This window comes from Apaloderma vittatum, unplaced genomic scaffold (genome assembly GCF_000703405.1).
Source record: "Apaloderma vittatum isolate BGI_N311 unplaced genomic scaffold, ASM70340v1 scaffold5612, whole genome shotgun sequence".
In the NCBI taxonomy this organism is placed as follows: domain Eukaryota; kingdom Metazoa; phylum Chordata; class Aves; order Trogoniformes; family Trogonidae; genus Apaloderma; species Apaloderma vittatum.
In genome coordinates this window covers 108,405-121,924 of record NW_009702958.1, presented here as the reverse complement: position 1 = coordinate 121,924, position 13,520 = coordinate 108,405, and the positions used below count along the sequence as shown (strand labels likewise).

The 13,520-nt window shown below is 40.5% G+C and overlaps 1 protein-coding gene across 1 annotated transcript in view; it reads left to right on the top strand.

The window, feature by feature from the left end:
* Positions 1–3,481: 3,481 nt before the first annotated feature.
* Positions 3,482–13,520, top strand: part of FAM120B (family with sequence similarity 120B) — a 49,608-nt gene continuing 39,569 nt past the window's right edge. The window contains exons 1-2 of the mRNA XM_009864414.1: positions 3,482–4,501; positions 7,896–8,076. Coding sequence (XP_009862716.1) covers positions 3,482–4,501; positions 7,896–8,076 — 1,201 coding nt within the window. The remainder of the gene's footprint in view (positions 4,502–7,895; positions 8,077–13,520) is intronic.

The window sequence follows — 13,520 nt, the reverse complement described above, 5'->3', positions numbered from 1 at the left end:
CGGGGGGCTGCGGGCGTGACAGTCCGCTGCTGCGCCATCAGAAGCGGAGAGCTTTGCTCTTCGTCCCTTGTGCCGTGGGCCTCGGCCAGAGGGCTCTTGTGAGGGCTGGAGCGGTGGTGCTGAACGTTTCTGCGAACAGCCCTTCACTGTGCGGGTGATGGAGCGCTGGCACAGGCTGCCCAGAGAGGTTGTGGAGTCTCCTTCTCTGGAGACTTCCAAAACCTGCCTGGATGTGTTGTTGTGTGGCTGCCCTAGGGGATCCTGCTCTGGCAGGGGGATTGGACTAGATGATCTCTAGAGGTCCCTTCCAGCCCCTAACGTTCTCTGATTCTATGCTGCACATTGCTACGGGCATAATAAAATCTGTATCGTGGTAGTTGGTTGCTGACAAGCAAGGAAATGTAGTGGTATCATCAAATACTGGAGGGTCATCTCTGAATTTTTGTGTTGGTATAAAATGGGGAGGAGGAGCCCATGCTTTTGATTATTTCAGTTTATGGAGAAACTTGTTTTTCCCCAACAGGTTTATACACTTGGCAATAGCGCAGTTGAGATCCGATGGTAACCTGACATTTCCATTTCAGACAAGTACGTTAAAAATAAGCATCCAGCCTTAAACTGTTCATTTGCTGCAGCAAATGTGCACGTTTTCTTCTTGTGGGAAAAAGCATTGCAACATCAAATATCTTAGTCCTGAATCTGCCAGTTTTATGGAGGTGCCTCTGATGAAAGTACTTCTCAAGTTGGTTTTGCTTGTTCTCTTTCCTGATTTTTTGATGGATTCCAGAGTGGTTTCTCTAATGTGACCGTACTGTTTAGTAGTGAAACAGAATGGTTAACAGAATATAAACTCTTCTGGTTTTTTGTTATGCTTTCCATGAATGTGTTTGATAATATTAAAATGTTAGTAGTGGTCAAGGTGCTTTGTTGTTTATTTGGGTGTGAATTTGCTGTTGATTAAGCTAAACTAGTATTGGTACTGGAAACTTTTCTAATAATCTCTGTATCATAGACTTGCTTAAATTGTTAGGCAGGAAGAGTGCTTCAAATACAGATGTGAGGAAGCAGGGAAATGTTCCTTTCATAGAATCACAAAATGGTTTGGGTTGGAAGCGACCTTAAAGATCATCTCCTTCCGATCCCCCTGCCATGGGCAGGAACACCTCACACTAGACCAGGTTACTTAAAGCCCCATCCAGCCTGGACTTGCACAAAGCCCCCCCCCAGCCTGCCTTTCCCCCCGGCCGGGGGGGGGCCAGCCACAACTTCCCTGGGCAACCTGTGCCAGTGTCTTACCACCCTCATAGTAAAGAATTTCTTCCTAGTATCTAGTCTAAGTCTAGTCTATCTCACTTTAAAACTATTACCACTTGTTCTGTCATGACATGCCCTTGTAAAAAGTCCATCTCCATCTCCTGCAGGCCTCCTTCAGGTACTGAAATTCTGATGTAAGGTCTTGCTGGAGCCTTCTTTTTTCCAGGCTGAACAGACCTAACTTTCTCAGCCTGTCCTCATAGGAGAGGTGCTCCAGCCCTCTGATCATCTTTATGGCTCTCCTCTGGACTCGCTCCAACAGATGCGTGTCTGTCTTTTGTGTCGGGGGCTCCAGGACTGAAAGCAGTACTCAAGGTAGGGTCTCACAAGAGTGGAATAGAGGGGGAGAATCACCTCCCTAGACCTGCTGGCCACGCTTTTCGTGATGCAGCACAGGATATGGTTTGCTTTCTGGGCTGCGAGCACACATTGCTGAGTCAGGTTGAGCTTCTTGTCAGCTAACACCCTCAAGTCCTTCTCCTCAATCCGTTCTCTGCCCAGCCTGTATTTGTGCTTGGGATTGTCCTGATTATTGCGTAGGACAATATTGTGACTTGCACTTGGCCTTTCTGAACTTCATGAGGTTTGCACAGCCCTCCCTCTCAAGCCTGTCCAGGTCCCTCTGGATGGCATCCCTTCCCTCCAGTGTGTCAAAAGCACCACACAACTTGGTCTGGAGCTTTTATATAAGAGCAGTGCCTTACCTTGTATCCACATGCAGCAGTGAGGCAGAGTCATGCATGTTTGTTTCTGATTTCACAAGAATGAAGTCTCCGGTATGCTCTCAGCTGTATTTCTTAATGTATTTCATATTACATCATATAAAGATTTTTATGCTGAGGGTGGTGAAATGCTGGAACAGGTTGCCCAGAGAAGTGGTACATGCCCCATCCCTGATAGCCTTCAAGGTCGGTTTGGGTGGAGCTCTGAGCAACCTGATCCAGTTAAATATGTCCCTGCTCACTGCAGAGGTGTTGAACTAGATGACTTTTAAAGGTCCCTTCCAACCCAAACCATTCTATGATTAAAGAGGATGGTGTTCAAAATCTCTATCTGGAGAGTATTAGATGTTTAAACTCTGAGGACTCAGGAATACCTTTAAAAGCTATTAATTCACAATGCTTTTGTGAATTCAACTTTCTTTTTTTTCTTTTTGTGTACCATAAGCATGTATATTGTAACACTCTTGAGACAGTCTGAATGTCAAAAATCAACAGTGTGAAAAACAGGAAAAGTTGTACCTGTTTAATTAAAACGTAGTGAATTTCCTCGCTGTTTAAGTGAGAAGGGATTTGGCTTTTGAGTTAAATCAAAATAAAACCAAAACATTTTCTGAGAATAATGAAGGAAAAGCTTGATGGAACTTAATTTTTCATTGGGAAGTCCTTTAAAATAAAATGGTACTGTGGTAAATTGATGCTGTTGTAGAGGAAAGAGCACGTGTAGATTCACAAAATAGAGGTAAACCTCTAATTCTCTAAACAGGTCTTCAGGTGACAGGATGCTGAAATGGATTTGATTTCTGATTTAAAGCAGAACTGGTAATACCAAAACCGTTGCAGAAACACAAGTATTGCTACTGGTGCCATGTCAATGGACTACTGACTATAAACTCAGATAGTAACTGAGCCATTTGCACAATCAAGGTACAAGACTGATTTCCAAAGTTATTCAGTATTTTTTCCACTGCCTTCCATTAAAGGTGTTCATATACTTGTAGTGTGAAAATCAAGCCATTAATCCCTGTGTTGAACAGTCATCTATTATGTTATAAAGCTTTTAATTTTGTCTACACTTGTTTTTCTAGCAATGCATACCTTTCAATATTTTTCACTATCAATCTGAAATTTTTTAAGTCTTATATATGAAAACCTTTTGATAGTTACAGTTTTCACTGACTCTCCAACCTAAATGATTCTGTGACTCTCTTATAGATCGCAAAGTGAATGGGCACTTATGTCCAGTTTGTTGATGGCAAGAAAACTGGTTCAAACTGTTTAAAGGCCAGGACAGCACAACAAGCTATCAGCAAGAGCAGAAAACTAACTATTCAGTTTCCAAGCTGCTTTTCTCTGATTGTAGTATTTCATTGCATTTCTCAGTGTTGCGTTTTAGAATGCTGGTTTTGTTCTTTGTCTTTCAGACTGCTGAGTTTCAGAGATCAGCCATGGGCATTAAGGGTTTGCAAGGATTTGTGGCGAGAGTTTGCCCTGATGCATGCAGAATGGTAGATCTGAAAGAGACGGCAGAAAGACATCGCATCAATCATCCTGATTTCCCGCCCGTTATTGTAGTAGATGCCATGAATTGTGTTAGGTACTGGTACACACCAGAATTCTGGGTGTGTGGTGGCCAGTGGCGGGAGTACCTTGCCAATTTAGAGGACTTTATTAAAGCTTTTATGGCAGCTGGTATCGAGTTGGTGTTTTACTTTGATGGAGTGGTAGAGGAGAAGAAGAGAGATGAGTGGATCAAACGGAGGTGCCAGAATAACAAGGAGATAGCCAGAATATTTCAATTTATCAAGACTCACAGGAGACAACCAGGGAGAGAAATGTTCACTATTCCTTCAGCTTTGCCTACTTTTACACGTTATGCCCTCAAGTCGCTTGGTCAAAAAACAGTGTGCACGTTGAGAGAGGCAGACTTTGAGGTGGCTGCATATGGTTTGCAACACAACTGCATAGGAATTCTTGGGCAAGATAGTGACTACCTCATCTATAATACATGCCCCTACTTTTCCATTGAGAAGCTCCGTTTGGACAGACTGGTCACCATTATGTACTCTAGAGAAGATCTTTGCCGCACGTTGGGTCTTAGTTTGATGCACCTCCCTCTCTTTGCTTCCTTACTTGGCAATGATGTTGTTCCAGAGAGCTTGTTGGAAGACTTCTGGCATAAATGTTTAGTCACCAGTCCCCATAAGAATAACAGCTACAGCAGAAGAGCAAACATACTTCTAGCTGTAGCAAATTACATCTCAAAAGTTCCATGCTCATACAGCAGCCTGAAACACTTGGAAGAGACACTACCTTTGGGATCAGACAAGACATTACTTTACAGAGGAGTGGAGTCCTATCTTCTGCCCGGGCAGCAGTCTCCATGGATTCCTTCCAACTTAAGAAATTCCCAAGTGGTCTGCCTTCAGCAACAAACAACCTTGTGTCAAGATCAAGAAATCTTTCAGGTACCTTGTTTTTCAAAGCTTAATAGTCACTTCATTGCCATGACTACTTAGTGGAAATTGGTAACTAGTACACTGAACCTATTGATTTAAATTGGCTTGAGCAAAATCTTTTGTCTTTCAAGTACAGCCACAGTTAGCACAATTACGTGCATCATGATGCAGGCAGGTGCAGCACATTTAGTTAAAAGCACTTTCTCTCTTTCTGAAGCGTCAAGCAGGTCAAATAACAGGGAACAACTTCTGTATAGGCCTACAGCTGGGCACAGAGACGTGCTTCCCATGTATTGTATGATGTGATGACATGCTTTTTCCTTTGAGAACCCATGTCAGCTAAAGCCGGTTAGTGATCTGTCTGGCTGTGCCTGGCACATGCAGTCAAGGTACCAGAGTGAGCTGGGCTAAGAGTACAGAAGTTGAAATTGCTCTTGTGGAGGAGGTGAAGGAACTTCCTGTAAATCTATATTTCATTATTTTTGGATCAGGTTAATTATCTTTCAGATTCATTGTCCCTAAATGAACCAAAAGCACTTGCAATGGCCTATTAATCCTTAAAGAGTGGGGCTGCACTAGCAAGTTTCACTTATGGCTTCCCACATGGGCAGAGATGCGCTGGTGTCTGGGTGCAAAATGGTACGTCACATTGGATATATTAGCTAGGGTAGCCTACCTGGATAATAGAAACGGACTTACCTGGCATCAGAGTTTATGCTGTAGTAGTAAGTCTGGGCCACAATTCTGTAAATTCGTGGCAATTAAGAAAAAATATTGAGATTTAATTACAAAAAATCTGTATGAGGTAGTGTATTTTAGACCCTATATTAGCCATCTGTTACTCCCTGTTTTGTTAAGGTACCTGTAGACTTTCAATAGAGAGCCTTTTTTGTTTGTCTCACTTATCTTAAGCATTTTCTTTAAAACTATATTTCTGTTTCCTCCTATTACTCTAAAGTAATCCTACAATTTACATTTTCCTTTTCCAAAAAGACTTTAAAACATTTTAAAGCTATATTTTAACCTATACAATGCTCATTTCAGCTAAACTGCAGATGTATTTGTTTGGTTTTTTAATTAACCACACATAGATACAGGACATGTAATTTTTGACGGTAGCAGTTAAATAGAAGATGTTATTAAAAAAAACCCCACAGAACAGCAACCCTACACCCTACTGAAGTAGGACTGAAAAATATTGTTTATCCTTGAAGCACAAAGGAAAATTAGCCAGAATATAATTATCTAGGTTAGATTATTGCCAGGAAAATAGTGGTAATATCCTTACTCCTTAAGAGAATGTACCACGTGGTCTTTATGACAAGTGGTCATTATTTCTCTGCTTGATCTTTCATTTGTAGGGTTGCAGTTTTCTAGTGTCGTGCTGAGCCACTGCTGTAATAAAATCACAGAATCACAGAATGTTAGCATCGGAAGGGACCTCTGGAGATCATTGAGTCCAAGCCCCCTGGCCAGAGCAGGACCATGGAATCTAGGCCAGATCACACAGAATAATGTTTAATATTAATAATAATGTTTAGAAACTCTCTTGAAGGATGTCTCACTGTTGCTGCATAGGTCCTATGTCAAACCAATCCTTGGGCCAAGGAAATTACAAAGTCATAGACATGTTAACTTGTTTTTTGGGGTTTTTTACAGGTGTTTAAGTATTTGCATATGTAATGTATGTGCTTTGCTTCGTATTTGGAAACCCATGTGTAGTTCTGCTTAGCTGCACATAATCTGAACTGCACATAAAAGACATACACAGCTCAGTTCCAACCTTGAGGACATAGCTTCATGTTGCTGCTTAACTTTTTAGCTGACTGTAGGATAACTTAAAAATATTTTTCAAGACACAACATTGAATACAGCAATATATTTGAAATCAGCATCTATTTTTTTCAGTATATAAGGATGTGATTATTAGCCAGTTGCAAGAAACAAGTATTTTCAGATGATCTTGTATCTATGTCAGTGGTTTGTATGAAATACTCAATGCTTCATTTGAATCGTGCTTAGACATACTTAACTCTAGGGTTTGTTTGTTTTTCTTTTATACAAAAGTAGATCTGGGGGATTACATTGTTTATGGATATTAAGCATACTGAAGTATTTCTTCCAGGACAATAGTTATTTTATTGTTTTAAGAAAAGGCTCTGTCAGTTGGCATTACACGCAGAAGCCTATCATTGATTTTATGCTTGTGTGAGAATTTCTTCTGAAAGTATGGCATTGCAGTAGAATTAGTTTTGATCAGGAATGACCCAGAGATTCACTGCAGCTTTGCAGAGTTGCCAGGTTTGCAGATACTGGAATTCTGCAGAAATGATGTATTTGGTTCTGGCCAGTGGTCTGGTAGTTCCCAGGGAAAAAGGCTGAGATGACTGTGTGGCCGGCACAGCCTGAATAATACAGATAGCGCGATGCAGGCAGGGAATGCAGAGCCAAGCAACTTCAGTGTCTGCTCACCATGCGGCCTGGGCCCCGGGGAATTTATTTGTGACACCCCGTAGAAATAATCAGCTCTGCTCAGCTGTTTGAACACCCACATAGTTTTGATCTGAGGTTGTTGAAGCAGAAGTTCTGGCTGGCTCTGCCCTTGGCCGGTCCGGGTTACAGGTGTTACAGGTTGAAATTCTGGGCTGCCTCAGAGCAGTTTTGTTACTTCTGCATCAAAGCTGCTCCGGACCAGTGGTCCCTGTTGGTGCTGAGCCTGCTTGGCTGCTTGAGCCACGTATATGGGCACCCCACGCGTAGTTAATACACAGCCTGGGTGATGCTGTGATTCTGCCTTGCGGCATCAAACCTGTACACCTACTTTTCCTCACTAGAGTAGATTGTATGTCTTTCCTTGGGGAAGAGCTATTGCAAAGTAAAAGTGTGATGAAGTTAAGTATTCTAATTTCACTACAAGGTAAGCCGCACAAAGCCAGCTCAGGAAAGAAATGGAGCTATCTGATGTAGTTTGTCTTGCAATAAAATTAAACATTTGGGTTTTGTCATGCCTTCACTCACTATTTAAAGAGGGAAGATGTATTTTCAGATGACTGAAGGACAGCTCATTTTTCTATGACAGAATTTAGAATTAATTTTAATAATAATTATTCTCTAAAAAACTCTCATTAAATCTCCCAAGTTTTAAGAATTCAAGGAAGGGCTAAGAAAGGCAATGGCAGATTTTCTGGGGATTTCTGTCAACAAAAAGACAGATGTCTTAAAATATACTGTACTTAAAATATACTGTACTGGTGTTATTTGAAAAAGCACTTGCTCCTTCCGCAGCCATTCCCTCCATTTCCACTGACTGAGAAAATACTGTGTCCTCGAACAGTGAGTGTATTGTGTTACTTTTTGGTCATTCCTAATTTTGAAAATAATACCTTCTTTCTTCTTCGAATAGTTAGCTAAAGAACAACATATCCAATCCGAAAATTATACAATCTTCAACATCTTAAGTAACGGAGAGCTTGAATGTAGCAACTCTTTGGAAGATTACTGTGATACAGAGATTCCTGGACAGGCACTTATCTACCGCCCTGCTCGTCAGCATATTTATTCTGTCTTGTTGGAATCTGAAAAAGGTAAGGATTAAACTACTTACACCATTATTCAAGTATACTCTCTATTTTAAAATATGAACTCTTGAATTCATTGTTTCAGTGGCTACATCAGCATGGCATTTAGGATAAAAACCATGGGCAGATGAAGTGTACTTCTTAAGGAATCAAGAGAAAATGTGACAATGAAATTGCAGTTTTTCTACATACTGTTCAATTTCAGTGCTTTTAAAGAGATTCTTAAAAATTGATTAGTTTGTTGTGTTTTTTTTTTACTTGTTAAATATGTTAATCATCAAAAGATTGAGCAAAACAATGACATTTAGAAGATTTTAAAAGTTTGAGAGGATATGAAACCTGATGTTGCTTTGGTAAGCGTAGCTCTTGATGAATTAGTGTATTATAATACGCTTGTGCAAAACAGTAATGCACTGTTACAGTTTTACATTTTGTTGATTTTAAGTCTGAAATTTTAAGAACTATGGATAGTCAGATATAGTTCCTGTAGTAATACAAATGCAAGAAGCAATGCCAGTCACTATTAGTTCTTTCATCAAAGTGCAAGAAGATATAATTTTTTTTATCCAGTGATATAAACAGATTCTGTAGCAGATATATATATCTGTGCTTCCATTCTTCTGCTTTAAGAGAGACAATTCTTTATTCACATCCTTTGACAAATTTTGTGTTATCTTTAACAGTGTCTTTTAGGCAGTGATTTTAAAATTTAAAATGTATTGAGGTTTTATTCTTTTTAATATCTTGATTTCTCCTTGGTAATCACTTTGCATTTTATTGATGAAAGTGCACTGCCATCAAACCTAATGCTCAAACTATGTGCTTAGAAAGGCACAGAAAGTTAATTGTGTGCCTAACTTCCTTCAGCAACTAGAGGTTGAAGTTGTGGCATGATAGGAAAAAAAAATAGGAAAAACTGAATCAGAGTTTACACAGTCACTTGGAGAAAGTAAAAAAAATCTCAGCAGTAATCATGCACATCTGTCATTTGTCATTTTTCAGGCTACTGCCTCTAGATTTTGTAGACAATTATAACTTGGTTGGATTTTGTTTATTCCTCTAAGCAGCAGGGTATTCATTGATGTTTTAAGGAATATCCAGACCAAAACTTCTGATTAACAATTCTTGCTGCGAGATGGCAGGGCACTAGGCAGATTTGCGTTTGTGTTACAGTGTTTGTAGTACTTGGATGAAGAAAATTAGAATTTAAATACAGAAACATTAATTTAGAATCTTATTGAAAATTAAATTTGAATGTGAAAGAAGTCTTTTAAGTAAGGAATTTTAGAATAAAACCACAGATAAGTGTGCATTATTTGTTCTCAGTTCATGCTTCAAATTCCAGAGATGATTTTCTACAGTAAATCATAGTGCACCCTCAGTCCACCTTTCCAGGAAGTTAGGGTATGAGTGTGTCTGCATGGGCACCCCTGTTAATTCTACATTTTTAGTGCATGTATCTACCTCTGACTGCTTTAACAGTGTCACAGAATCATAGAATGGCCTAAGCTGGAAGGGACCTTGGAGATCATTTTAATCCGGCCTCCCTGTCGCCAGGGACGCCACCTCTCGACTAGATCAGGCAACACATGGGGACCAAACAGGAATCGAACCTGTAACCTTAGCGTTGTTAGCGCTGTGCTCAACTGACTGAGCTAACCGGCCCCCTTGGTCTTTTATTACAGTGTGTATCATTGCTTCTAAACCAAGACTGTAGATCATTAATCAGAATCTGTGTGGGAGTTCATAAATGAATATATGCATTATTTTTTATGAATTTGCTGCTAGACCTACAAAGAAAGCTTTACAGAGTGAGTAGAATCCTTTGCCAGTTTCCCTCAGATAAAGGTCAGCTTGAGAGGTTTTTGTAATTTGATGAGGGGCAGGATGGGAAGAAGTAAGCTACACCGAATGTAGGTGGACTGTAATGTAAAATTACTTTGGATTAACGTTAAGCAAGAGCATATTGGAAGGAGTCAACCAAGTCAATCAGTCCCTATGGAGTGTGCTGCCATTATGATACAGTTGCTGATGTAGCTCATTTGAAGCTAACTGGGCTAGAGTTTGCAGTGGAGATGTATTAGTAAGTGTATTAGTGAGTCTCTTTTTTTATTCTTTAAAATCCCTCGATTACAAGATTGTTGTGTTGGAAACTGACCTCTTTGCAGTTTGCAAGTCTACTTATTTACTGTTAAATAGGGATAGCAAAGCAGCCAATATTTAGTAAAAGCAGTGATTACAGTTTTAGTAAGAACAGGTTAAAAATGATGTAAACTGTTTCCTCTACCCTGAAAAAGGAAGCTGTTAGTTTTGAATGTCTAAGTTGAGATTTCCAAGGGTGCCTAAGAGACCCGAGAATCCATAGTACTTGGATGTTGTCATATCATTTGAAATCACCTGCTGAGACCATACCACTTTGCCTGAAGCCATAGCATGATAAGTGTTTCTTTAGCTGTTAGTGCCAGTTTAAGGAATTCTCTTGCACAGCCCCTCATTTTGGTCCCTGTGCAACCTCACCATTGAGCTGGTGCAGCTGTTTGTGCAGCTGCATGGTGGCCTATTTTGAGAAACTGAGAAGAGCCTTCTCTCTTTTCGCTCCCTTTCTTGCAGTCAGGTAACTAACCAGGTTCTGTTTCCTCTCTGGCTCTTTGTGTAGCCACAGACAGCTGTGGCAAAACAGTCCAAGGGAATGTCAGGGAGTGGGAATGAGCAGGTCAGCGGTCGTCTGTGAAAGCTAGCAGTACTGCTGAAAGAATTGCTTATGTAGCTCTGCCTTTGGAGTAGTTTGGTACGAGGTAAGCATGTGCGTACCTTTACTCGTGGTGCCTTGGGTTTGACCCTACAAAAATAAATAAGGTGTTGATGGTGATCCCGATAACCTGACATTTGTTGTCTAGGTGTTTTTAAAGTAACTTTATAATTAATTGAGCTATTTCTCATCATTATGTGGTCTGTTGCATGTAGCGATACATAAACTGCCAACTTTTAGTGTCTTTCCTAGAAAAACAGTATTGTTGGAAAAATTCAAGGAGGGGAAAATAACAGCAAATAACGCACCTTCATAGACCAGCCAAGCTCTTTTCTGTGTGAATAGTTCAGATCAAAGCTGGAAGGTTTTGGCACTAGCGTGGTCCATGGAAATACCTGCACCTGCATGACTGTTGCCGATTAGGAGTTTATGTAATGTAGCCTAAGCCCGTGGCCAGCTCCTGGAAGTCCTGGCATCACTCCCAGTTCTAACATTAGCAGGCCAGACTGATCCTTGCTTTGACACTGTCAAAAACAATCCATTAGGAAAACTTTTGCCAGTTATCACCAGTGACTACTCAGGAGGGCTGACATTGCATTGTAGAACAACACATATAACAGCGTTTCCAACTGTCTCTCATGTTTTGGTGTTTTGCACATAGTTGAAATTTTCCTTAAACTGCCTAGGCAGTGTTTTCACAGGTTGTTCAGAATCTATTTAAACAAAGGAACTTTGATTTTTTTAATTTCACTGGTGGGGAAAAAAATTTGAAAAATTGCTGTTTTTTTTTTTTCCAGAGATATTTCCGTGCAGGGAGGGTTGGCATTTAGTTATCATGTCTCCATTTTGTTCTTGGTATGTTACTGTGCTGTCACTTTGCTGGACCTTGCTTCCTTGGAAACTTATATGAACTATTAGTAGTATATTTTTGTTATATACTTTTGTTATTAATGGACTATAATAGTGAAAAGCACTCAACTGAAGTAGTGTTACATCCTGTAACAAGAACAAATCTAGAGGTTTCCTCATGAGTTCTCTTTTTACTGTGCTTGAGCTCATTGAGTAATACAAAAATAGTATTTCACTGGCATTTGGAATTGAGAGACATCTTGGTAAGTCGTTCAGTGAATTGTGGATCTCATAAAGAATGACTCTCCTCACCAGCTTCCCCTCAGCAAAGCTTTAATATTTCCATGCTTCTTCCTTGCATCCTCTTAACTTCTCCCCATGACCTTGAAATCTCCCTCCTGCAATATATGGTGCTCTCAGAGCCTCCTGCTCTCCCCAAATCCCATGTATGTTTTTATTCAGCTCTAGCTCTTCTGCAGTTATTTGTGTATTGCTTTGCCATCCAGTCCATTCGGATACAACAAGTAACTTGACTTTCCTGCCTTTCTTTCAGTTGGTGCCCTGACAGGATCCCACTGTCAGCTGGGTCACCAGTTTCACAAAACATTTAGGGATTTAATACTTTCGAAATCTTCTCAGTCAGGTTTAGTTGAAACTGAACAGTGCATCCATGAATTAATTATAAGATAGATGTCCTAATTGTGTTAAGCTTGCTTCCTTAAGAAGCCAGGCTAAAATTTGGGAGGGTAAGCTGAACAGATGGAATAAAGCAGAGTAATTTACATAATAAATCTTAAAATAGAATACTAAAACATCAGAATGTTTCTGAAAATTACTTTGGGATATTAAATTGGAGGGATTTGTTCATGAAATAGCATTATCATATGCAATAGTTTGTAGTTAGTGAGACTATTCAACTACTGGAATGTGCAATTTAAGTTTGTTTTTTTTTGGTCTCCCAGTGTAGGAATTTTTCATTTTATTCTTGATGTAATAATTTTTTTGAACAGTGCACGACAAGCCAGGTGCAATACTGTCCCTCACAGTGCAGCTGTTGGTTCTTCAGTCTCTCCCTCTGTTTTATTGGGAGTTTGTGCTGCAGGTGCATGGATAAGGAAGAAAGAAGCAGCAAGGCTGTAAAACACATTTTGTCTTGTTCTTTTCCTCCTCTCCTATCCCTGACACTAGAACTACATCTATAGAATTTCTGCCCTTGCATCATAGCACACTACGGGTTCATTCATACCAACAGTTGTTTGTAGCACTGAGCTATGAACGAGATCAAGAAATTAATGTGACTAGACTTTTTGGTGTGGTGGAGAGAAGGGAAGTATTGGAGAGATTTGTCTGGTTTGTTTTAAGCTAAGTGAAGTTTTTGACTAGGGTTCATAATGTGCAGTAAAGTGCAGGATGATTGGAACTGACATCCCCTTGTCACGGGGGAGAAGCTTGCATGCCCTTATGATGTTGCAAGCTGTGCTGGCGGTGGCGTGTGCCTCCGATAGGGTCTCCCGTGCCAGACAGGTCTCAACTGAAGGGTCAGACTAAGTGTGTCCACGGGTAGGATGGGCTCGCTAGCCTCCTGGCAACCATCCTAGGAGAAGGACTCTGAACCTGGGCAAGTGGAGCTCGTTTAGCCCTGTAAGGTCATCCATCTAAGAGAAGGATACTCTAACTAAACCTGTGTCCTGAGGACTTTCTGTCACCGTCCAAGCTCGCTAGGCCCTGGCAGATGAAGCTTAGGAGTAAAGGGTGGGGCCAGTTCTGCGCACGCTGAGCCTCACCAGGAAAATCCATTGCACAGGCTTGAAGGTTACACCCACATTTGTAAAGTGCTGTAGCGACAGGCGAG